Raw genomic sequence first — 26,976 nt, 5'->3', positions numbered from 1 at the left:
CTTCTACAGAAATCTGCATTGATACTGTGACTCTAGGAGAGCTCAGGAAAACTACAAAATGTGTTTCTGCATACAGAATTCAGCTTCCTGTGTAGTTCAACTTTTTTTTTAAAGTAGGTTTCTTTCTTTATGATTGTGACACTGTCCTTAGGTGGAGGGTGGGGGTGGGGGAGGCCACCTGCCGAAATACTGGAAGCCCAAAGCTGGCTGAGTAAGATTTCCAGTAGTTATTGGAGCTGGGACGGCAGAGCTTCTTCTGTACCTCAAATAGCAAAACTGAACCAAATTCCGCAAGTAGGGCAAATTGTACAGACTGGCTCAATTTGAATTAGTATTTCTACTTGGATGCCACAGCCCACATTTGTATTACCTCTGAGCTATGAATTCTCCTGTCATCGGGAACGCGGCTCCCCACTCTGGAACTTCACCCACACTTCATAGATATTTGTGGTTCAGGAGAGGTAGCTTGTTCATTTGTTTCGGTCATAGACCAGCACAAGAGAGGTAGCATATATCAGGCGTTCTTGCAGAATGAGCCCGGTTTGTGGAGGCAACCAAGAACTCTGGCGCTGCTCTGATGTGATGTCCAGAATTCTCCCTCTTGTTTTGGACTGTCAGCATGACGCACGGACAAATATTGCAGTGCCCTCTTATCATTCCCATTTTACAGACAGAAAACTGTGGCTGAGAGATAGAGTCCCATTGCCCGTTTCAGGCTGCGGCTGGGTGGACAGCGCTTGCCAACAATGAATCTATTCAGTTTCAAAAGCCAGCACTTACTGCAGCTAATGGCATTATTTTTAGAACTGCTGGTTCAACTTCACCGCTGTGACTGTAAAGTCACACTGAGCACCAGCCGTAGCAAGCGGAGATGCATTAGCGGTGGGTTTTCTTGGGGGATTTGGCTGCTGTCCTCAAAGCCCGAGGTAGGGAGCAGTCGGGATCGGCATTGAAAGGAGCCGCTGCATTTTGAGTTCTGGATCACTGGGTCTTAATTATTGGCGCTGGGCAACTTTCTCCGCCTCCTCCCTGCCGAGCGGTGTCATCAGCACGGAGGCAGGCCCTCTTGAGCAAGCTGTGGGGTTGCGGAGGCAACGACGTGAAGTATTCCAAAATCAAAAGGCAACTTTTTATCATTAAACAGCATGCAAGGAAGAAAACAGGGAGGGGAGGGAAGGAGAGAGCGAGGGAAGGAGCTGCGTTGCTTAGAGACCAGATACATTTACCACTGTTTAGAGTGGAGCCGTGGCAGCATGCAATTCCATGTGCCGGCAGAGGTGCCCCACCATCCTTTTGATTAAGAGGCCTGCTGGCTCTCCCCCTGCCGCGCCAGATGTTCACCTGGCCCCTCGCAGCCACAGACGTAATTCCAGAAGGACAGTGGCGTGCGGCCGTCGGAGCGAGAACAGCAAAGAGTCCTGCAACACCTTCACGTAGCGTGAGCTGCAGGTGCCTGCAAAACAGGCACAAGAGCCTGGTGCGAAATCCTTGGGGAAGGATGGCTTGTTGAAATGCCTGCCTTGCCGCGGGCTAAGCAGAGTGGCCCCTCTTTTTCTATTTGCCTCAGTTCTCCCACCTGTGAAATGGTAGTAAAGTGGCCAGCTTTCTCGGAATTGGTGCAGGCACAAGAAAAATGATGGGAATAGCATCCTAAGACATGCAGGTGTGTGTTACTTCAGCCCTTAAAGCATAATGTCCTTCCTGAAATATTTGGAGCTGAATATTCAGCAAAACTTTGCTAAAAACATTCCTGTATATAGAAAATTAGTATGTCAGGGCGTATGCTTGCCCAACTTCACTGTCCCTGGCATGCTAGCTTTCCACATGCTATCTATCTGTGTGTGTGTGTGTGTGTGTGAGAGAGAGAGAGCATTCAAACATGTGATCACTTCTCCCTGCACTCTGAAATGGAACAATGTTAATACAATATTTATGAATATATGGTTTGGCTCTGGTATTTGTGTACAGGATGCATCCAGACAGAGAGCTCCCATCACTAACAGTCAAAAGGCACTATGCGGCTATTCCACCTTTTCTTCCTTCATTTTTTTTTTATTGGTAAGAAAGATGGAAGAAGTGGTGGGAAAATATAGGAAGGCTGCAAATGGAAGACAACAACGTCTAGACCCCTGTAAAGTTCCATGAATGAGTCAGGGCCATTGGACAATAGCAGCCCTATCTAGAACCAACCCTAGTACATTTGGAAATGTATCTAATATTTAAAAAGTCCTGGTATGGATGGCTTTCCATCGGGAAAAATGCTTTTAACACAGCATGCATTTTCCTTCTGTCTGCAAAGTTTGCAACTAAAGAAGACCCTTTCTAAGAAATGATATTTCTGGTTTCAAGTTACAGAGATCAAACATCAGATTCTCATGGTTGTGAACCACACCATGTTGTCCATTTTGCAAACACGACATTATAAATAATAGAGGGTAAAAAAAATTGTTGTGTGGGGGGCAGGGGGGCGGGGAGATGCTGTCCTGAATTTTGTACTAATTAGACATGGCCTAGAAAAGATCAGAAAAGTTCAGGAACTTCTGAGGCCCTTTGCTCTGCCAGCTCACAGGGCAGGGGCAATTCAAATGACTCTCTGATCCTAATGGGCAGCAGAAGTCTGATCTAAAAAAAGTTATTCTGTATGTTCTTTCACACACATGGGACTTGCATTGATGTCAGTTTCTGCGCAGAAGATCAAGAAGAGGAGAAATAACTGCACTTTAAAAAAAATAAAGTAGGTTCTCAAGATATTACTTATTTTCAAAAACCCTCAAAGATTAATATTAGGAACCAAAGCTCACAGTGCCGCTGCTGAGTACGGATGGACAACTCTTTCAATTTCGTTTCTCTCAGTTTCTTATTCCCACCCACCCCCGTCTTAAAGTCAGTTCATCTTGGACTTTGAGAATTTCTCCAGCCAAGTTCGGTTTATATCGAACTCTGAGGTGTTGTTTTTTTTAAAAAAAAAGTTGGTGTGAAAATTCAGAAGCATTTTTGTACACATTTCTCCTAATATGTGCAATTTTTGTAGGTCTGTTTGCCTAAGATACAGATTTGTTGCAAGCAATGTTCCTAATATAATGCATTTTTGAATACGTGGGCAATTTTGCATGGATTTTTTTAAAATTCAAGAATACCACTTTCATAGTGGAATATTCTGCTTGGTGTAGATGAGCCCAGAGTTTCAGTTTGCATAGTGGTTCAAAACTGCAAAATTAGGTACAGAACAAACTTCTCCGTCCCTTCTGCTAAATGTTATGTGAGCTCACTAGACGGAGCCCCAGCCTCAGACACTGAGTTTCCTGGCTTACCACTGGGCATCATGATAACACTACAAACAACCTTCTGACTTTTCTAAGACAGTGGTCAGAGATCTTGCATTGTGACCGAGTCTTCTTCTGCTCTTTCTCTCTCCCTGACTGATCCGCCATGGTGCTGAGGTTCAGTGCCAGGAAGTGCCCCTAAAAATGTCAGGAATGTAAGTAGTCCCATAAATCTCCAGGGGACTTAGTGTAGTCTTTGACTTACAACACCCAAAACAGAGCCATTGTGGTAGATCTGAAGTTGTCAAAGGAGCCCATGATGTTGACAAAGGGAGTTAATGGTGTGGAGAAAGGAGTAACTGGCTGGTCACAGATAAGGCTGGCTTTGAGGCATGAAAATTCAAGTTGGAGAGCAGCCCTTGCAAGCCAAGAGCAACAGCTCTACTGTCACTCAAAAACCACGAAACGTGTTTCTTCTCTCCTGTGGACACATTAATTCAGGAGAACTGATAAGTCTTCTTTTTTTAAAACTCGGGGGATGGCCACCTTTGAATTTTGAGCAGAATAGACACTTTGACGGTGAGCTGGGAGGTATTTTTAAACGGGTATGTGAGTAGATGATATGGGAGGAAAAGAGAAAGAAAGCAATTTTTGATCTGCTTTGTGGGGAGAAAATAAGTTATTTTATAACATCATTGTTTTACTAATTTGAATCATTTCCCCTCAGCTGTTGTAGCACTTGGCTTGAGGTAGTTAGTTTCATCTTAGAAGCTTGCATGCAGTTGGCACTTAATTAATGTTAAATAGTTGGGACTTGTTTTAGTCCAGGATTCATGTAAAGCTCAGTAATTGGTATGAGGCATAAAATTCAGCATCCTAGAAATACCCGTTTTCTTGGGACAGTTCTTTTTCAATATATATATATATATATATATATATATATATATATATATATATACAGCCCTTGCAATGATGAAGGCCACAGCTAGACCTAAGGTTTATGCTGGGATCATCCAGGGTTCGCCCCTGCCTGAGCAATGGATCCCCTGTGTGTCACCAAGGTGAACAGGTTTGACCCCTGGACGATCCAGGGATAAACCTTAGGTCTAGCTATGGCCGAAATATGTGGACTGTGCCTTGTGAGATCGAAGGGCTGATTTACTAATTCATGTTCATTGCATGGTTGCTTCTGTGGATGGACGTTGCAAATGGGGAGAATTATCATATCACTTCACCGTGCTTCAAACCTAGTGGTCTTCAATGGAATCACATCTCATGTTCTGCTATGAATAATCAAGTTTTGGTTCATACTTGCATGCCTCATCATTTGATGACTGCAACATAGAGCGATGACACACATGTGTGGATGAATCATCACAGATTGAGTGCCACAGAGAGAGTTTGCAGGTCACGTCAGATGTGGAGATGTTCAGCAGACTCAGTTTGCCTGTTTAGTTCCCAGTCAGCAAGGGTAGAGAAATCAAGTGATGTACATACAAGAATGAACTAGGCCTTAATTTCTTTGGTTAATTACTAAATTAACGTTGTATTATATCACACACCCAAAGAAACCACATTTTATTGGACTATAATTGGGAAATGTTGGTATTTTTTGTATTGATAGTGGTGTGAGAAATATCTAAGAAATAGCTCTACACCAGCAATTTATAGCACATTCGTGATTGGCCACTCATGTAGTTGGTGGGTCCTTTAGATGATGTTGTCAACCTCCAGGATGTCTCATAGAATAGTAGAGTTGGAAGGGGGCTATAAGGCCATCGAGTCCAACCCCCTTCTCATTGCAGGTCTCCCACACTTTCCTCTGGAAATCTCGCTCTAAAAAGAACCTGAGATATTCTGGTACTTTTGAAATAGCACAAATTTTCCCAGTCAAAGTTGTGCTATAAAGCAGCCACTAGATGGCACTCTCATATTCAAGGCTATGAACACCAAAAGAAGGGGACGTTTTCGATTACAAACCATGTGGTCGGCGATTCAAACCATGTGGTTGCCCCTGTCTGCCCGTTTAATGGAGCCCATCACAATTGCACAAAAGAGCAGCCCTGGTAAGGCAGTGTGATTTGCCCCTATGTAGAGATTCTCTAAGGGTACTTCCACGTGAGTTTTTTATGGAGCCATTATGGAGAATTTCACAGGGTTCCAGACCACATCGTCTTCCACTCATAACCCTCCCATGTTTTCCTAGAGCTTCTTCCATCTTTTTTTCTTACTGCAGAAAACTAAGAGGGGAGACAGAATTGCTGCACAACACCTTCTACTGTTAGCGCTACAAGCCCTCTGTCTGGAAGTGCCCTTAGTGAACTTATAAACTGCTCTTCAGTATAACATTCCTAGGACAATGTACATTAAAGGGACATCGCTCACTGCCCCTTCCTGTGGCTAACTGAATAAACTGGGCAAAATAGAAGCCCGCGCATGCGCGTTTTCTTGATCTGTGGAACTCAGGGGTTAACGTGTTGTCTGAACGCAGTGCGTTTTCCGTAGGGTAGGCTTTCGTGTTGTCTAATCACAGCATGTTTTCGTGCAGGGTGGTTTGTTAATCACGTAGTGTAGTTTATTTTTCCTCAAACAAACCACCTTGAGAACTCATGCCTTGTTGTTGAGTTGCTCGGGGTAGTTAACACTGCATGGTTAATGACCAACCCTGAGGAAAACACACCGCATTCCGGCAACATGATAATCCAACCTGTGGGAAAAGCATTGCTTTTAGACAACACAATAGCCCACCCTATGGAAAACATGCTGCATTCAGACAACACGCTAACCCATGGTGGGTTAGCGCGTGTTGTGTGAACGCAGTCGTAGAAGATGTAGAGTTCACTTTGTCCAGGCATATAGATCGGGTTATTTTGGCACATCGTATTTTCTTAGGGACAAAGTATAAACAGCTTTGTCCTTAGACAACTTCCTCCTCATCTTTTATTAACGGTGAGTTTATAATGTGTAATCCTTTCAAACAAGTAGCATCTGCCAGGCTGTTAAACAAGAGGCTTACAGTGCACCTTCGTGCATGTTATGTGTGTAAAAGGCCTTAATTCTTGTTATTTTTTGTCGTCTTTCGCTATGCTACATAAAAAAAAAAATAGGCAGAAACCTTACCAAGTTCCCATTAAGTCATTTTCTAGCTCTTCATGATATCTCTGCCATATTTTGCATTTGCAGACTTTTGGCAACTGTATTCCAGATGTTCAAATGAATCATTTATTTCTGTGATCATTCAGGTGATTGTCCTTTAAAAATGGGGGAAGAGCTGGACATCTCGGGTTTATTTTTTCTTTTCCTTTTTACCTCCATTGGATCTTTTTTTGAAAGAGGAAGTATCTTTTCCATCTGAAATGGGAACACTTAGTGCTTTCGCTTCTGTGAGAGCCCTCTAAATCTTTAAATGTATCATAAGCCTATTAGAAATCAGCTTTAATTTTTCATTGGCTTAATTTCAAGTGAGTTGATAAGATTTTAATGTCCTCCTTTTGCTTAAAAATTCTCTCTTTGACAGGGAACCTTTAAGGAAGGCTCTTGCTGATACCAGGCTATTTTTTTTATTATTTAATCTGCATTTGCCATATTATCAAAGGGTCCACTGATGTCCTCCTGTTAATTGAGCCTTTGGAATTACTTGATGAAGTGTTTCAGAAGAACCAGATCAGGATCTTGGTCAAGTTTGCTTTTTCTTTGCCCTAAGAATAGTCCAAGGCCACATTTTTAGGGCACAGGCCAGAATTATGCCACAGACAAAGACAAAGATGGGGAGTGTGTGTATGTGGAGAGAGAGAGAGAGAGAGAGAAAGAGAGAGAGCAAACCGTCTCAATAAGTGGATTAAAATGGGAGGAAAAACGGGCTATATGCTATAGTATGACAGAATGGAACTCTGCAGTGGCCATAGAAGGGTAAAATTTAGCCTGCAAACAAGCTAAATCATAGAATCATAGAATAGTAGAGTGGGAAGGGGCCTACAAGGCCATCAAGTCCAGCCCCCTGCTCATTGCAGGAATCTACCTTAAATCTTACCCATTGGACCTGTTCAGAAGACACCTTGAACCACAGCTTTAACCATGGCGCTTAAGGCTTTTTGGCTTAATCACCGTTGTTAAAGCTGTGGTCTTCCAAACAGGGCCTTTGAGTGCTACAGAGCAGTTTAACCTGTCATTTTTGAAAAAATAATAATAAACTTTTCCCCCCAGTGCAGCCCAGAAGGACTGGTCTCTGGTCACAAAAATAGCCCACAGTTGTCCACCCTTGTGTCATACTGTGTAACTAAGGCCATAGCTAGACCTAAGGTTTATCCCTGAATCGTCCAGGGGTCAAACCTGTTCATCTAGGTGACACACAGGGGATCTAGTGCTCAGGCAGGGGCGAACCCTGGATGATCCCAGGATAAACCTTAGGTCTACCTGTGGCCTAAATCCACTTACATGTTAAATAAGGAAACATTGGACTCCACCCCCACCCACCCCAGTTCAAATCTCACCTCAAGCTAGGTAATAAAGATAATAGTTGAGCATGTTAGATCACTTCACCTTCACCTATATTATCTCAGGTCTTGCTTACCTAAAAATAGATTGCCTTAGAGCATGCACAGAGTGCTTTTCCATTGCCCTACTGTGTGTAAACCAAGCCAGTTCCATCTGGGATTAAGGCATCCAGGAGAGCAGGCTGTATTCCTTTTGTTTTGCAATTCAGGTTGCATCCCCTAATCTGCCTGGCACGTGCCGTGAGCAGACTCAAAGCCACCTGCATCAAGCGGCACCATGAGTGGGGACAGGTGAAGACAGGAACTGGTGTCTGAATGTGCAGCAAGACTTCACTGGCCTGCCTAGTTCTGTCTTGGCTACACTGGCTACCAGCAGCTGTCTAGAGTTTCAGACCAGAGCCCTTTCCAGCCCTCCCAGAGACGCTGCTGGAGATTGAACAGGGCTGCGTGCTAAGCTACGGCCCTTCTCCTAAACATGTAGCCCTCTAGATATTTATGACTACAATTCCCATCTGGCATAGGCAGTAGTGAAAGATAGTGGGAGTTGTAGGCCAAAACATCTGGATGCAAGTTGCTCATCCCTGGCTTAAAGGATGCAGTAGGTCAGGATTTCCCAAGATTCCAGCAGCTGAGATATGCTTTTTTTCCCCCCATTTTTATTTCCTGAATTAAAATGGAAGGCATATTTTCTTCCCTCTTAAATGTTGCAAATGTTTGGCTCTTATTGTATGTGAGAGCAAGAATAACCCAGCCTCACTTGAGCCCCTCTGTTTCTACTCTGTGTAGGACTCTAATGGGAACAAAGTGAGACGCACGCAGAGACTCAACAGGCAAACTCCGCTGAAGGCAGTTCATTCTGTTGTGTTTCTGCTTTGACGGTGATCAAACCACCCAACTGCACCAGATGCCACAATGTGGCAGAATTAATCTTCTACGCACCAAGCGGGGGGCTGATTAGGATGGAGGCTGAGCCAAAGCAGTGAATTGCTTGGGGGATTTGCGAGCAGCCTTCTCTGTGAGCGGCTTCTGTGGGCCTTTAATTAATTTCTCACAGCACCCTGGTGAGTCCCAGAGCACCATTTGGGAATGACTGCCTCCAGACCTGTCCTCTCCCTCTGCGCCCCAGTGTTGCCCTATCTCCTCCTGGACGGCTGATACGAAGCTAATCAGATGCAATTGTATTGAGTTTCCCTTTATCCAGAATAGATGCGGCAGCATGCTTGGTACACAGACAGCCAGGCGTGCTTATGTAATCGTTAATGAGCAGATTTAGATACAAGCTGTTATGCACAAAGACAGGAGTGGAACGGTAGAAACAAAACAAGAAAATGATCGGAAAGGACAGATAGTCTACCAGGCCCCCGATTATGAGATCTAACTGAGCTTGATGCCATTTTAGAGGAGGAATTGGCACTGCTGCGGGAAGGAAAGACCCTTCTCTACACTGTTCCTGCCTGCCTGCCGCATTGTGTAGGTTAAGCCCGTTGGTTAAATTCTTATGGTGACATAACGTCGGGCCTCTTAAGGTGCAATCCTATGCATGCTTGTACCAAAAAATGCCCTACAATTGCCCCACTAGCGTGGCTAGGATTTGAAGACCCTTGTCTGTCTAAACATGCATAGGATTGTGCCTTCAGGCAAGTTGTGCTCTGGTTCAGCTCCCCATTGGGGGCTGAACTTTAACAGGGGTGTGAGTCAAGGATGGCCAAGATCTCTATTCTCGTGGAGCTGCTTCTTGGGGGGCCTAGAAGTGTATTTTGACACAATGAGCTCCATCAGACAGGGGAAATCACTCTTCCCTACCGTTGTTTCTCCATCCTCGCTTTTGTTGCGCAATACTTCCTCTTTCTCAGACAGAGGAAAGAGGACGTAAACAATGTGCAAGTGACCCATTCAGTGGGGCTGTTTCCATCGCGCCACTTCTCCTGTACACAGCAGGAGGTAGCAGCACATTCTGTCTCTAAAAATAATTCAGACTTACTGGGGCCTTTTTTTTATCATGGGAAGAAGCCTAGAAGGGGTGGGAGACGCACAGGAGGCGAACGCCATCGTGAATAGGACCCACGAAAATCCGTGAGTGCCCGGTAACAAGTATGCAATAAAATACTCCTCTGATGACGCTCATAAACTCACCTCCTTGTGAAGGGTCAGTTCGACAACCAAGCTGGCATTTTCTCACATGAAGGGCTTCCCAGTTTTGGAGCTCCATGTGGGGCAGGGCCATTGTTCAATTGTAGATCACATGTTTGCCTGCAGGCAGTTCCAAGGAGCAGGAACAGCATCTCAGCAGGATTGGAAAAGGTCTCTATTCTGTCTGAGCCTTTGAAAAGCTGCTTCCAGTTGAAGTAGACGTTGCTGACCAAGTTGGATTAAATGGTCCGACTCAGTACAGGGAAGCTTCCAATGTACCTGTAACGTTCACAGATGTTCCAGCAGAACTGGCTAAATTAAATACAAAACTCAGAGAAAAGGTAAAACTTTTCATGCAGACAGCCATGTTGGTCTGTTGAGGCAAAACCAACAGAGAGATTTGCGTTGCCTCAAAACACCCTTCCCCAACCGGGTGCCTTTCTGATGTGTTGGAATACAACTGCCATCATCCCCAGCCAGGATGATGGGAGTTGTAGTCCAACACACCAGGAGGGTGCCAGGTTGGGGACGCTAGCCTTAAAAGCTAACAAAGTTATTACGGCATAAGCTTTTGTGGACTGCTGCTAACTTTTACTTTGGTGTTATATTGTAGTTGTAAACTTTAAAAAGTTTTACATTATAGAATCATAGAATAGCAGAGTTGGAAGGGGCCTATAAGGCCATCGAGTCCAATCCCCTGCTCAATGCAGGAATCCACCCTAAAGCATCCCTGACAGATGGTTGTCCAGCTGCCTCTTGAATACCTCTAGTGTGGGAGAGCCCACAACCTCCCTAGGTAACTGATTCCACCGTCGCACTGCTCTAACAGTCAGGAAGTTTTTCCTGATGTCCAGCCGGAATCTGGCTTCCTTTAACTTGAGCCCGTTATTCCGTGTCCTGCACTCTGGGAGGATCGAGAAGAGATCCTGGCCCTCCTCTGTGGGACAACCTTTTAAATATTTGAAGAGTGCTATCATGTCTCCCCTCAATCTTCTCTTCTCCAGGCTAAACATGCCCAGTTCTTTCAGTCTCTCTTCATAGGGCTTTGTTTCTAGACCCCTGATCATCCTGGTTGCCCTCTTCTGAACACGCTCCAGCTTGTCTGCGTCCTTCTTGAATTGTGGAGCCCAGAACTGGACACAATGTTTTCTCATGTTGTTGTATTTGATGGTTTGATGGTTTGAACTTCTGTGAACCACCCAGAGAACTTCAGCTATTGGATGAAATAGACTGGGAATAAATAAATAAATAAATAAATAAATAAATAAATGGCAACTCTGTACAACCATCTTACAACAATTAGCAGCGCCACTAAGGCCAGGTGAATGTGATTCATGGGCCAGATTCCGCTTGCAGGTTGCCAGTTGCCCATTCCTGTATCTAAGCTGGTCTGGATGCGTGCAGTGTGCTTGCTCACTCCTTTACCTCCCTGAGCTCTCACATGCCCAGGACCACAAGTTTGGGAGAGGGCTGATGTTTGGGCACTGGGGCCAAGTGGCCTTCCTTCCGGTGCATTCAAACGTCTTTGGATTCTATGGATCTGACATCCATCCCACACCAAATACGCAGCTTTGACAGGAAGCCTTGGCCTGCAGTAAATAGGACATCATCTCTCCGCACTCACGGAATCACTTTCTCCCATTGATATTCAGATGCCGAAGACGAGCAGCTGTTATGACTTCGTGTCATGCTGAGAAGACAGAGTCGAGTGGCAGGATGTTTAGTGTTGGATCCGCCACGTCTGTTGAAGTCCTGTCAAAACTAATTTCTGTGGTACCTGTCCTGAGATAGCAATGAATTTTTTTTTAAGGGGTGGGGGAGAGAGATGGAGAACTCAGAGAGGGAAATAATTACAGTTATACATTGATCTATCAATCTCCCCACAGAACCCTCCTTTTTCTTTTTTTCCCTTTTTTTTAACAAGAGGAAAGGAAGCTACATCCTGTAATTTCTCCAGGTCTTACATCCCTGAAAAATAATTAGACTTGGTTCAGTAGCAAGACTCCCCCTTGCAAAGACCCCTGTTACAGTCAAGGGGATCGAAGAAATGAGCCAGATAGAAGCCTCTGGCTCTCATTTATTCTATCCACCTTCTTGCTTTTTCTTTCTTCCTGTGTTTGGAGAAGTCTGGTTGTATTCTCTAGAGGCTGCAACAACCAGTTTCATTAAAGAGGGGCTGAAGTTCAGCCGAGATGGCGTGAAACAGCAAGGGCAAATGCAGGGAGAGTTTTTTCCCTCCTCCTAGATGCAGAAACTTTGAGGGGTGGAAACGGCAAAGTACAGATTCTCTTCCTTACGATGTGGACATACCATGCCAGGCATTAACCGTTAAACCCTGTGGACAGGTACTCACCGCTTCCCGTGACTTCGGCTGGCTTGTCTAAATTGAGCCTTGAGCGCTCCCAAGGCAATATCTAGGGTGCTTCCACACTCGTGTGGAATTGCCACACCTTGGTCATCGCTTTTTACTGGGCATCACGTTGTGATCAAATCATTGTCTTCCTGTGTTTCCCACATGATTCTTTTTGTCTTTTTTCCAGTCCACAGCAAATCCAACCTTTTTAAAAAGAATGAGACAGTAGTACAGTCATTGTAGGTGCAGTTCGCAGTTTTGACATGCGCAGCAATGAACTGGGAAAATGAAAATGTCACCACTGTTACCTTTCCAGCTGGTGCCATTTTGTCAAGACTTTGGTTTGATTTTATCAGTCTTTTTTCAGCTGTGGCGAGAGAGAGAGAGAGAGATATGGAAGAGCATTATCGAACTAATTTAAAATGTTTTCAAAAACCACCCCTTATTGCCACCATTTTGGCCATTTCTGAATTTCAGGTAAAGCAGTTTTTAACATTTTAAATCCTGGAGTAACCACCCAATAGCAATTTAGAATCCTGGAGATTGTAGTTTGGTTAAGGTATTGACAGGTCTCTGGGAGATCTCTGGTGCCCCCTTCCAAACCCTACGGTTCTTGGTTTTAAATAAGCAGAGTACGTATTCCCTTAGGCTGGTCTTCTCCATCCTGGTGCTCTCCAGATGTGTTGGACAATCCATGGCCATTGGCCATGCTGGCTGAGGACTGTGGGCATCGTAGTCCAACATATCAGGAGATGACCAGGTTGGGGAAGATAGGCCAGGGATAGGCTCCTTGTGGCCCTCTTGATGTTTTGGCCTACAACTCCCGTCATCCCTACCCAATGCTGAGAGACGGTGGGAGTTGTAGGCCAAAACATCTAGAGGGTTTCAAGCTTCCCACCCTTACTTTAGGCTTCACATTCATCAGCTCCTCAAGTGTGTGGCGCGTCTCTTGGTAATTCATCCCCCATAAGTAATCCAAACACACTATACAAATATAGTATACAAATGTATACAAATATAGTATACAAATATAGTATACACACTGTTCATACAAATGTGGCATAGATGCAATAAAATTCAGCCTTTAACATGTTAAATCTTGTAAACCACATGTTTGTAAAACTTCTGAAAGAGACTTTCACTCTGAGCGTCATCAGACAAGCGTTTTTTTGCGCGCTCGTTACTGGGCACTCACGTCGTCCGCCTCCCGTGTGCCTCCCATGCCTTGTAGACTTCTTTCCATGACAACCCCCCGCCCCCGCCCCCGCCAGTAAATCCAATTTATTTATAGACATGGAACTTGCCTCAATCTCCTGCTGTGTGCAAGAGAAGCAGCACGATAAAAAACGGCCCACTGAATGGGCCACGGGGACGTTGTTTACTCCCTCTTCCTTCGCCGTGAGAAAGAGGCAGTTGTTGTGCAACAGAAGCGGGGGCAGAGAAGCGACGGTAGGGAACTGTGATTCCCCCCCATCTGATGGTGCTCTTTATCTGCAGCACCTCTTTGCCAATCTTCTGCATATAAACCTAGTTCAAAGGTGTGAGTTTGCCGTCGTCTGTTTGTTGCAATTAAGGGCTTCCCACCAAACCTCTCCGTCGTGTTCGGACAGCATCCTCATCAGGAATCGTTTAGTCCTAGGAAGCTTCCGCTCATTAGTCTTCAGTTGGAGATGGCATTTCTGCTGGGAGAAAAAGAGAAAAGCATTTCAATGCTTCTACCTTTTTAAAAGAAAGGAGTTAGTGTCATTCTCTCCAAATCCCAAGACAAGAAATGATGTTCCTTAATTGTCTCCATTTATAAATAGCCCATCGTACAATAAAGGAATTCTACTCCAAATATTGCTGTCAAAAATAGGGAAGAGACATGACAGGCATTCCTTTAATCTCTGTTCTGAGTTAAATTCCAGGCGTCTGGGCTAGCAGTATTAAAATGATGGGAAATAATTCATCATTAGGTTAAACATCCTAACCACATGAGTAGTATGCTACTTGGTGCGCCAACTCATACATTACCTGCAGCAGTGTTGTTGCAGCCAAGTAGCCTGTCCCACATGGTTAGGACTCACATCAGAGTGGAAGTATAGCAAGCACAGTTCATATGAATCCCCCAATACACCTAATGGGCCCAATGGAGTGTTGACACTAGTGGGTTTAGAGAGGGTTTATTTATTTATTTATTTATTTATTAATGGGTTAGATACACTGGGGACAGGGGTGGTGGGAATTGGTGTGTTTTCAATATCTGGTAGCTGTAATAGATAAAAGTAGTCATTCAGAAGCAGCTTACCTCTGATGACTGCATCCAGAAGATGAACTTCAGGTGATGGCCAAGCCAAAGCAGACCTGTGAAGTTTGCCTTAATGGACCAACATGTCTACTTATAAGAAGGGATAGTTACCCATGCCATGCTCTGCTTGTGACCATGCAGGGGCATCTGACTGGACACTGCCATGAAAGCCCTAGACTGATCCAACAGGGCAATTCCGATATTCTTAATATGGTGGTTTTTGACTTTCCTAATTTATTTACATCTTTTTTAGGGCTTGGATTTAAACAAAAATTATTTTCACTGTATTGCTTCCTTTTTATTGTGCATTTAGTGGCTAAAGTATTGGACTGGGAATTGGGAGATCCGGGGTTCTAGTCCCCACTTAGCCATGGAAACCCACTGGGTGACTTTGGGCCAGTCACAGACTCTCAGCCCAACCCACCTCAAAGGGTTGTTGTTGTGAGGATAAAATGGAGAGGAGGAGGAGGATTATGTATGCTGCCTGGGGTTCCTTGGAGGAAAAAAGGCGGGATATAAATGAAATAATAAAATAATAAATAAAAATAAAATATTGCAACACAAACAACCAAGATTCTTATAGCACTTTAAGACTTACAAATTACGCCATAAAAGTTCACGGACTAAAATCCACTTCATCAGATTCAGTAATATTATGAATTTTGGACTTTGATAACACTCAGCCAGCTATAGTTCCGGAATTTAGGAAGCCTTTGGCTACCAGTTAACTATTATAACCATAACTGATTAATACACATCAAAAAAAGGATACACCCCAAAAAGTGTTGAAGTGGGTTTAATCTTTGGTTTTGTACTAATAAGAATTAGTAACGGGGGAAATGACCCTTGGATCTATTTTTCATTTTGGGTGGTCCAAAAATACCATATATATATATATATATATATATATATATATATATATATATATCTTAATTTCAATCATTTCAATCTTGTAGAAAAAGAGCTGAGGAAAGGCTATGGCCATTTAGGAGGCCTCAGAAGACCAGACTGAGACCTCGAATGGGCTGGATTAGGCCCATCGTCCTGAAGTCCAACATCCCTGTCCTAGGTGATAAGAAGTCACCTCATTCCAAAAGCAGAACATACTTAACACTTCTCTTGGGTAGAGATAACCTCATAGCTAATACGGTCTAACTGTCCCATATAAGAAGGTGAAGACCTTTTTATTCTCCCAGCATTTTAACAGTCTATAAATAAATTTTAACTTGGTGTTTTAAATTTGTAATTTTGCATTGCTGCTGTTTTTATCTGGTTGAGCTTTTATATTGTATTTTATATGATGGTTTTATACTGTTGTTTTATACTTTGAATGGTTTTAATTTTTGTGAACTGCCCAGAGAGCTCCGGCTATTGGGCGGTATAGAAATGTAATAAATAAATTAAATAAATAAATAAATTCGAGCTCACAATGGGCCTGTTCAGACGACACTCCAGGCTCTGTGGGTTCTCTGAGGTTAGCGCTAACCACAAGCCGTGCTGTCGCACACAACACTTTAAGCCACAGTGAGAGCCGCTAACCCTGATGCAGACGGTCCAACCGGGGTTAGTGAGTGAGCAGGGTTTAACCGAAAGCCTTAACCATCAAGGTTTAAGTGTCTTCTGAACAGGGCCGTTCTTAACTACCTTGTTATTAATAAACATTTCCTTTTTTTAAAAAAAACACATATCAAAAAGGGGTTTGAACCTATACCTTTCAGGTTGGATATACTTACTTTTGAATTACATCTTTGAGGAAAACAAATTCTTACACCAAATTTGCCAAGTCTATAAATTTTCCTAGACGTCTGTATATCACGTTTTACAATGTTCAGGCCTCATACAATGTCTTTGCTTACTGATAAGCAAAAACGTTAAGTACACTTTTGACCTTAAACAATACAGTCTCACTCCTCTTCATTACTCAGATAACTCTTTGACCCCAATGATAGGGATTTAAATCCCTGGGTACCATGCAGGTGACGTTGTCAATTTTCATAAGTTGCCCAGAAGCCATTGTGAACCTGCTGGTGTCTCCCCTTTAATACAATTGATACTTTTCTTCTTATTTACATTTTCAAATTGTTAATTATTTCTTATTAACCATTTTCAGATGCTCCTTACTTCGCATGTTATATCAATACATCTCATATAGTTAAACTGGAGTAGCAATTTCCTGGTAGCCCTTCCTAGCAATTCAACTATTCTCTTAAAATCTGCAACAAGATACCAGTAATACATCAGTCCATGATATAATACCATGTGAGACTGTATTTCTATTTACTTTCCACACACTTCCTGATCTCATGAGAAGATGACACCGACACTTGCACCAGCCCATCTGAAATTTGCAATTATTCCTTGGCCTGAAAAGGGACGCAGAGTGGGGTGGGTTCTGCAACTTTCCTGTCGCATGTTCTCCCCAGATATTTTTGAAAACTGCACTGTGAGTGTGTTCTATGATGACTTTTCTGTGGATTTAATAATCCTCCAAGCAGGATGGCTGGGTGGGTGGGAGTTGCACCAAGGCGGTGCCTTGCTTGTGGCATCCCAATGAAGCTATCAGAAGGTGGGAAATGACTTGAGAGGAGTTTTATCCATGGTGGCGCATTTAATCCAACCTCTAGCTGAGTTCAGGTCTTTCAGAATCATTGCCTGCGTTTATCCTTTTATCCAGGATAAACATGTGCCTGGCTGATAAAGAACTTCCGGATGTTGTAAGGATTGCTCGCTTAAATGAACTCAGTATCAGATCTCAAGACGCACCAAGGTAGCAGTTCTTTGAATTCTCAGTGTGATGCACATGCCTTTAAACCAAGCCTGTGCAACTTGTAACACACACACACACCTTATATACCTGCCATGCCCTTGACAAGTCCCCATATTTTACAATCCTGGTGTTGTATCCAAAAAGAGGCAAAGTAAAAGTACAAATATAAATCCTTTATTTAAAGTATGCCTTGCAAGGCCGGCAGTATAGCTGTATGCCTGACTAAACCCTCTCAAATGCCATCCCCAATTTCCCCTTATAGATTGCCTAGCCTTCAGCTGGATCTAAGCCTTGCTCTCTTAAAGATACAGTACTATACTATCTCCACATTTCTCCCCCTCTTAAGAAACCTCCATAATCCCACATCCCAACACTACATAACATAGTCCTTAGTCCAAGCAGGTGGGTGTCTGACACGGACTGGCTGTCTTCCTGGTTCACTTCCCGATTGGTCAGATCCAGCTGCTGGCATAGTCTCTATTGTGGGTGAAAAAGGCAAATCCTCTAACCCAGCCTTCCTCAACCTGGGGCGCTCCAGATGTGTTGGACTACAACTCCCAGAATGCCCCAGGCTGGGGCATTCTGGGAGATGCAGTCCAACACATCTGGAGCGCCCCAGGTTGAGGAAGGCTGCTCTAACCCATCAAAACCTGGAGCTTGACCAATCTCATAAGAACATAAGAAGAGCCCTGCTGGATCAGACCAAGGGTCCATGTAGTCCAGCACTCTGTTCACACAGTAGCCAACTAGCTGATTGGTAACCCACAAGCAGGACACAGGTGCAACACCACCCTCCCACCCCTGCACCCTAGCAATTGGTGTATATAAGCTTACTGGAAGTAGCACACAGCCATCAGAACTAGTAGCCCTTGTTAGCTTCCTCCTCCAGGAATTTATCCAACCCCCTTTTAAAGCCATCCAAATTGGGGGCCATCATTACACCTTGTGGTAGCGAATCCCATAGTTTAATTCTGTGCTGTGTGAAGGAACTGCCCTGAATCTTCCGCCTTTTCCCAAGCGTATGCATTTTTTCATATGCTTTTTTCAAATGTACATGTGTGGTCAAGCTCTTTTTTGGTGGGGCCATGAATCATATCACCAGCTCGGAATTATATGTACTTCGACTGCAGATTTGTTCGAGTCTCACTTTTGGATTTCGGTGGTGCAAATTGGATAAATTCAAGTAAAAAATGAACTGAAGCGATTTTCTCATACGCCCATAAGTACATAAGAAAAGCTCTACTGAATCAGACCAAGGGTCCATGCAGTCCAGCACAGTGGCCAACCAGCTGTCGACCTGGAACCTACAAGCAGGACACGGGTGCAACAGCACCCACCTGCCCATGCTCCCCAGTAACTGGTGTACATAGGCTTACTGTCTCTGCTATTGGAGGTAGCACATAGCCATCAGGACTAGTAGCTAGATAGGTTGTCTTGTACAGTACGGCTGATGGGTGGCATTCATTGTAGTGGATACTGCAGACCTGCACTGAACTGAAAGATCCAGAAGGCAGTGGAAGAGAGGGCTTGCAAAATGCAGGTTCCTTTATTCCCTGGCATAGTACACATTGTCCTTTTCCTTCCCCGTGTGTTTTTCCCAGCTATGTGGAGTGTGCTAGGGTTCCTGTCAAAGATCACCAAAAGTGGAAATTCAGGGCAGAATTTGTTTTGTCTAAAAGCAGAATACTGTTCCAAACTGCAAACATACTTTTTCTAAATTCACCTCGCTAATGTCAAGGCCTCTGTGCATTCATCAAGAAAATGCATTTGTATATTCATTGCCATTTAAACCCCTTTGTGTTAAAAAAATAAATAAAGTTGTTTCTTCCTTGCTGCTTCAGGCAAGGGTGAGCCCAAGGACATTCACTTACAGGAGATTCAGCAGTTGAACTGTATGCGTAAACCAGCTTTTTGAGAATTTACGCAGCTTTATTGCAAACCCGTGACACAGTTCAGCATCAAATACTAAAAAGACAGTATTTGCAGCGTTAAAGATCACAAAACCCAAGACTCATTGCAACTCCAAATGAAAACTCTTTCTGAAAAACCTTCATTAATTTGAATTGGTTCAAACACTGGAAAAATCGCTGAAGGACTGAATAGCACAGGATGTTTGAGAGACAAGATGGCTTAGAATATGAGCAGGCAGACACATGTTACAGGTGTGAATGCATTTTAGCATATACAGAGTGCCTTCATCTTAACACTGCGTAACTGCAACCATGCATCCTGTGTATATCCCAAGTCCAAGTCAAGTTTATTGTACTTCACAACCAGCCACCATACGGCTTCACATAGATGTGTTACATTCATTCATTCATTCCCTTGGCCTTATAGATATACACTATAACCCTGTGTATATCTAATGTTAGATATAAGAATCTGAAGAACAATATGTGGCATCTAGTCAGGCTTGGCCCCAGAACATTATAATTTAGAAAAGAAGCTCTACATAGTACAATAGTTGTAGAAGCTACACTTGTTAGAATTCCCTCTTCTTCACAATTTCCTATTATTCCCAGGGGGACTCCCATTAATTTCTGTAAAATAATTAAAATCTTTCCTTTGCAAGTCTACAGACATGGGTAACAGCTCTGTAAACCAAACGGATTTGAAGGTTGGGTCCTGGATTATTTTAATTCATTTGTTGACAAGCGAAAGGGCAGAGGCCCTTATTTAAATGTCACTAATTAAAAGAATACCAGAAGACATGTCTCTTAAATCATCTGCAAAATGTACACACACACACACACACACACACACAGAGTGCACTTTGGTAGTTTTGAGTGTCATAATAAATGCCAAACTATTGTCCTGGGAGCCATTTGGTGCCTAAATTTGCATTTCTGCATCTCTGCCTACAAATATATGTGAATGCAGAGATGGAATCCAGGATGGGATCAACCATTATGTTAAGCGCTCTGTAGAGTACTTGCCTGAGAATATCTATGCAGGGACTAATCCTATTGGGATAATCGCCAGCCCCAGAATCCTATGCAGGGTAGCTGGAGCAGGGAGGGGATCCTCTCCTCCGTCCTCTGAGCACCCTGCAATTATGGCAGAGTGATTTCACCTGTCTAGCCAGAGAGCTTCGGAGCAGGGAAGTGGCGGGGAGGCCATGGAAGCTGAATAAAGCGACTTCCATGGTCTCTTTTCCTTCCCTCCCCCAGGACTGCCCTCTTTTCAGCCTCTCCACACTCTGTTTCTGAGCATGGAGTCCAGCGAAAACTGTGCCAGCTTTGACGGGGAGGGGTGGGGAACGTGGTTTCTGGGAACCAAGGTCAGAGCACAGGCTCTGACCTCGGTTCTCAGAAATGGAACAATCCTGTGGCCACCTAGACCGTGCCTAGTGGCCATAGGGTTGTGCTCTTAGGCTATGTAGAAGCTGCTCCTCAGTAACAGGACTCTTAGGGTGGTGTGCAATTTTAAAAGAAATCCAATCAAAGCATAAAAATAAAAGCAGTAAAATTACAGAAGCAATAAATCACAGAAGGAGCAGCGTAAAAACAACAACACACATTAAAATTCAACAGCGCTATAGAACAACATTGGAGCCAGCTATAAAACTTGTTACAATGCCTAGGCAAATAAGAAAGACTTCACCTGAATTGAAAATGCATCAGATTTATGTCAGGCTAACTTCTCTGGGGAGGATATTCCATATTTGAGGTGACCAGCCCTCAGGTCTGGTCACTTCCTGTCTAACTTCAGATGGGTGGGTGGAGGGGACCCAAAGGATGGCTTCAGAAGAAGAAGGAAGGGTTTCGGGTAGGCCTCATATGGAAGAAAGCAGCACAATTCACCTCGGACTGATTTGGGCCTACCCGATTTAAGATACCAATTTGCTTACATCACTATCATTGTAAATCAATAAATGACTGTAACTTTTTTTTGCTGTTTGACAGAATTGAAAGAAACACGTGAGGAGGGTAGATAAAACCTGTCAAGCAGATAAAACATGTCAAATCTCTGATTAATAGATGTGGGGAATGGGTTGCGCAAGGTGCCGTTAATGTTCGTGTTTTTTTTTAAAAAATGCAATTTTTTAAAATTATTTCTTGGCAGAATTGAACAAAATATGCAGGCATCACTGAGGAGATGGTCCTGCCAAGTTTTAGATGAATAGGTGCAGGGGTTAATTATAGGCCTGCAGGCAGGGCCTGTCTTGTTTTTAATCTGTGTTGAGTGCTTGCTTAGTAAATTTTACATAGTTGATAAATGAGGAATAATAATAAGGTGTTGGGCTGACTCCGAGTAATAGCAGCTTGCCAAAGCCCACCTGGCGTGTTCAGGTGGAGGTTGAAATTAGGGGTGTGCTTCAAATTCAACTTAAACCCAGAACTAAGTTAGGCTGATTTGGACAGATTCGGGAGATGTCCAAATTGAAGCAGACTCCTCCGAAGTGGACGAGATCCGAACCTGAACTCTCCTGGAGCTTTGTCGGCAATTCAGATTCAGAGTAACACAGAGAGTGTATCTGTAAGAGGTGATAGCATTAGTCTCCCCATATAAGGAAACCAGCGGGGTGGGAGAAGGGGAGAGGGAGGTGAGGGGGTGGCCGTTATGTGTTCAGCTCTCCAATCCCTGTGCTTTGGAGCAGGAATGTTGGAAGCGATCTATTTCAGCACTGATCCAGCATTCAGTAATCTTTGCTAATTCTCTCTCCCAAGATCACAAACATTAAGTGGTTTGGTAGACTCTGCAGGACCCTGGGAAGTGTAGCATTATGCACTTGTCTGGCAAGACCTTCTGCCTCTGCCCCAGTAGACTCCGCATCCATCATCCACTCCTGTCCTATTACACGTTCTGTGACGTCGGTGACAATCCAGCAGAAAACAAACAAAAAAAAGGCATTATTATTATTATTATTATTATTATTATTATTATTATTATTATTAAATACCAATACCTAACAATTTACTTGAATATATAATTATTAACATATAATACTTTATCATAACATAATCCAACATAAATCAACATAATAACAAGTGCTCCCCCTTCCCTTCGGGATCATTCCTATTTCCAAAATCTTAACACCTCTTCTGCTGGTGGTTTCCCACTTCCCTTAGAAAACACAAATATTAGGAACTGTTTCCAAATTTCCTCAAAATCGTTCATTTTTGCTATGCCTCTTCTCACTTTAATGTTACATGTTAATTTATCATTGATAGCAATCTCCCATACTTCTTTATACCACTCTTCGATACAATAATCACCTTGAATCTTCCAGTTCCTAGCTACAATCAACCTTGCTGCAGTCAGCAAATTCGTTATCAATTCTTTAATTTCTTTACTACATTTTAAATCTTCATATAGTGAGAGTAATGCAACTCTTGGTGTTTCTTCTATCTTCATTCCAACAATTTCTTCAATCTCTTAAACTGTTTGTCAAGTCATCCAACCTCCCTAGCCCCTGCATCTAACCTTCTGAAACTTTGCAGGTTTCTTGCCTAAGGACACCTCTATGCTGTTTTCATACACATCATCGTTGTCCCCTGAAAAAACACAGAGGGGCAGGAATGATGCTGTCTGAGTGTTGTAGTCAGACACATCTGCAGGGCACCAGGTTAGTGAACAGAGTGCTGCTCTAACCAGTTTGCCGTGTGCAGTACACAGTGGGCTCGGTCTCATTACATGCTAAGCTGCATGGGAGTTTTATGTGTACAGCGACATTGCATGACCAGAACCTCTGGTTTGGGACATGGGGTGGTTGGTTGGTTTGCTTTTGGAGAGAGGAGAGCACCCAAGGCAGGAAGCCATTTTTTCTTTGTTCCATTGTATCACGATAGTGTATAATAAGTACAAAGGCTATCTCGCACAACCACAGTTGCAAGGGAAAAGTTGAGTTTTTCCCTTTGTAAGTCAGAATCCTGGAAGCCAGAACAGGTTGATTTGTACCGAGTTGAATTTTAAGATGCCTTTTTTAATAATGTGCTGCTTTTAATAATGTATTAGTTTTAAATGTATTAATTAATTATATGTATTTTATGGTGTTTTCATTTGTGTTGTACCCCGCCTCAATCCAGAGGGAGAGGCGGGTAACAAATTATTATTATTATTATTATTATTATTATTATTATTATTATTATTATTAGTGAAAATGCTGCTGGCTTGTTTCCCCCCCCCCCCTTCGCATACATGGAAAAGACTAGAAGCTTGTTCCTTTAAAATAAACAGTGACATCCTAAAATCCAGGGAAAGGGCCTGGAGTACACCTGGCGCATGCCCTGTGGATAAGGCATTTGCCTCTAAGCCAAGAAGCCGGAGTCCCAATCCTCCAGAAGCCGGCGCCTGTCAACCCCTGACAGCCATTCCACAATGCGCACAGAGCCGTCCGGGTTCCAAAGCCAAGTGTCCTGCAGTGCCGGTGCGGCTTAGCTTTTGGTTCTGTCGAACAGCCAGCGTTGCTTCCTGCCAGACTAATCTATGTGTCTGTTTTTCTCCAGGCATCCATTGTGATAGCGTCTGTGTGCAGGGGCGCTGGGGACCCAACTGCTCCATCGCCTGCAACTGTGAGAATGGGGGGTCTTGCTCTCCAGAGGATGGGACATGCGAGTGCGCCCCAGGTTATCGAGGACCCATGTGCCAGAGAAGTAAGGCCCCTCTGAGCTTCTGCCTTCCTGCTTCCCTCTCGGGGTCCCATTTGCCACCTGTACCCCTGGTCCCAGCTGCTGTTTCCTTACTACAGATCCTCCTTCGAACCTCCCGATTTTGAAAAGTTATGCAGAAACTATCCCTGTGAAGAGAGGCAATGGGGAAGTGTATTGCTGAAACTCCTATGGCAAACATGGCCAATGAGCCGGACCCTGAAGCTTACCTGGACAGGAGCAAGAGGATTCAGGGTCTGGCCAAGGCATAGAGACGAGCCTTCACTGATACTTGCTGCTTCACTCCACGTGATTCATGGCTCAGTAGACTAGAAGCAAAGCCACCCTGATGATTGTGGCAGGGGGCTGCACATGTATGGGACATGCACTAGGGTGACATCATCTCATGACCCTAGATTTTCTTGTTCTTTCCTGTTCCAGCTGTAAGGATCCCTTTCCTGGGTTGTTGATTTGGCATAACGCCCCTGATTCACAAGTTTCTGAAACAACAACAGTTCTTCAGATGCCCTCCATGCAATTGTAATCACGGGGAGTACAATTGCAGCTACTGCAGCTACTGGCCCTGCTTCCATCATTGTGACCCTGCTAGCCGCCCCCACCGCCCCCGCCAGCCATGCATTCCAGGCAGGGAACATCAATACAGGGCAGGCTGATGTACACATATAGTAGGGTGACCCTATGAAAAGGAGGACAGGACTCCTGTATCTTTAACAGTTGCATAGAAAAGGGAATTCCAGCAGGTGTCCTTGGTATGCATGCAGCACCTGGTGAAATTCCCTCTTCATCACAACAATAAAAGCTGCAGAAGCTATACCAGAGTGACCAGATTTAAAAGAGGGCAGGGCACCTGCAGCTTTAACTGTTGTGATGAAGAGGGAATTTCACCAGGTTCTCCATATATACAAATGACACCTGCTGAAATGCCCTTTTGTTTACAACTGTTAAAGATACAGGAGCCCTGTCCTCCTTTTCATATGGTCATCCTAGCATATAGGCTAACAGCATAATTGAGAAACCTGGGCCTGCATGTATACGACAATCTTCCCCCTACAGATAGACCCAACGTGTAGATGATGGGATTGGGGCCGGTGGGTGTGACTCCACGCTCCAGGGACCATCCGCATGGGACTACTGAGTTTGCCCCGGAGAGTGTCATTAAGGCCCCAATGGCTCTCTTGAACACCATCTTCTTTAACTCTGTAAATAACTTTTGCTCTTGAGCAAAGAGCCCTGGTTCCCATCCCGTTCCCTCTTGATTTCACAGGTCACTCTTGCCACTGGCACATGCTCCTCCTTCCAATATAATTTGTAGCCGCTGTTCCTTATTTAAAGCTGTCACAGCACTGACCTCCACACAGCTGCCGCTAATGGCCTTTGAGCATTTCCATTACATGCTCTTCTTTCCTGGTGCTGGCAATGTTTCTGTGCGGCTCTAAAAGTGCTCTCCAAGCCCCCAGAGGAGATCCTCAAAGAGTCGGGGAACCGAGGGAGGAATCATTTCTACAAACTTAAAATCCCAAGGGTTTAAAATGTGAGTTGAGGAAATTGAAACTTTTCCAGAATGAGGAGAGAAATAACAGCTTAGTTCTATCAGTCGATGGCGCACAGGCCAGGAGGGCAGCACACGCCTTCCTATTACCCAGGTAATCACGCTGTGTAGCCCACGGTGATCTACTGGAGCTGGGCTAAGGAGGGAAAGGGGGGTTCTTGTTCTGTAATGGGCTGCCTAATTATGCCATGAATTCCACGTGCATCTTGTGTGTCCCTTGTTATCAAGTCCATCCCGGAATTGGAGGGGGGTGGGAAACCTTTCCACTTCTTGCACATTGCTAGGTTTGACAACTGCTTTGTTTCTGGCGATAGATCTGTGTCTTGAACACAATCGCTCCCTGGTGAAACTAGCGTGCTGTGGGTGGAGCTGAAACGTTCCTTGGAAAATTGGGGCAACGCTAGAGGCAGGCGGACTTCCAATGCCGGGTGCCTGCTTGCCTCCCATCTTAATTCGGGCAAAGGGTGGGGTGGGGGGATGTGCCCCAGATGTCAGACTTTTCGGACACATCATGGCCACGCAGAAACCCAGCACTTGGAACTTTCCCCATCGTACAGATCCAGAGGTGGTAGAAGGTTCACTGGCGAGTGTCTTCTTCTCATGCAGTGTTACTGGCAGAGGAGTCTTGGCTGAAGAAGAAGTTGGCAGCCCTATAATTAGAAAAATCTATGCATTTGATTGTTCTTGCCTTGAGGATTTTGTATCTTCATAGCAGCCTGGGAAACTGGGTCTCAGGTCCGGTTTTAGCCGTGTGCTCAGTGGGTGGCCTTGGGGAAATCAACACTTCCTCTGCCTCAGAACCCAACTATTGATCTACCTCCCAAGGGAGCCGCACGTACGAAGACTGTAAAGTGCGTTAATCCCAGAAAGTCGGCATTGTGACGAATGGCGGTAGTAACAATGAGGGCTAGTGCCTGGTTTTCCCTTTTTCAATTTTGTATTTTTTTTTGCTTTTATTTCAGTTTGTCCACCTGGTTTCTATGGGCATCACTGTAGCCAACCGTGTCCGCAGTGCATTCACAGCACCGTCCCTTGTCATCATATCACAGGACATTGCGATTGCCTCTCCGGGTTTTTTGGCCCACTCTGTAACCAAGGTACGATCGCTTTCCACATATGGTTTCATATGTTTATGGGCAATTGATTGACACCGAGAGAAAGGCTTACAGGCCAGTTGCAAGTTTTACCATTTTAAAAAAAAACGGTTTAAAGCCTTCTAGATGGGGCCGGGGGGGTGGGAGGTCAAGGGCGGCGGGGGGGGGGGGGGAGACCTGGTTTACATCACAGGCAAAAATGCAAATGAACACTTAGGTTTCTCTTTGTAAATAAGCTGTTTGCTAACATGCATAAATAAGGCATCGCTTAGGACTCAAGTGCAAATGAAATGTGGCAGATATTATGAATTCACCCAGCCGCTCAAGGCTTGCATTTCTTTGCTGTCAAGTCCCAGCGCATCCTAAACGCACAATGGCACTTGTAAGTTGTGCTGTTATTAAACCTAAGAGGCACCTGTCAGTTAGCGT

The 26,976-nt window shown here is 44.1% G+C and overlaps 1 protein-coding gene across 4 annotated transcripts in view; it reads left to right on the top strand.

The window, feature by feature from the left end:
• The window catches only part of MEGF11 (multiple EGF like domains 11), a 286,399-nt gene that overhangs the window by 212,443 nt on the left and 46,980 nt on the right, over window positions 1-26,976 (top strand). For all 4 annotated transcript variants that reach the window (XM_063142441.1, XM_063142440.1, XM_063142439.1 and 1 more), the window contains 2 exons: window positions 23,743-23,889; window positions 26,416-26,550. In XM_063142441.1, the coding sequence (XP_062998511.1) occupies window positions 23,743-23,889; window positions 26,416-26,550 (282 nt within the window). The remainder of the gene's footprint in view (window positions 1-23,742; window positions 23,890-26,415; window positions 26,551-26,976) is intronic.

Source organism: Elgaria multicarinata, chromosome 16, assembly GCF_023053635.1.
Source record: "Elgaria multicarinata webbii isolate HBS135686 ecotype San Diego chromosome 16, rElgMul1.1.pri, whole genome shotgun sequence".
NCBI classification, from domain to species: Eukaryota; Metazoa; Chordata; class Lepidosauria; order Squamata; family Anguidae; genus Elgaria; species Elgaria multicarinata.
The sequence above is the reverse complement of the archived record's forward strand: the minus strand, read 5'-3'. Positions and strand labels throughout refer to the sequence as shown.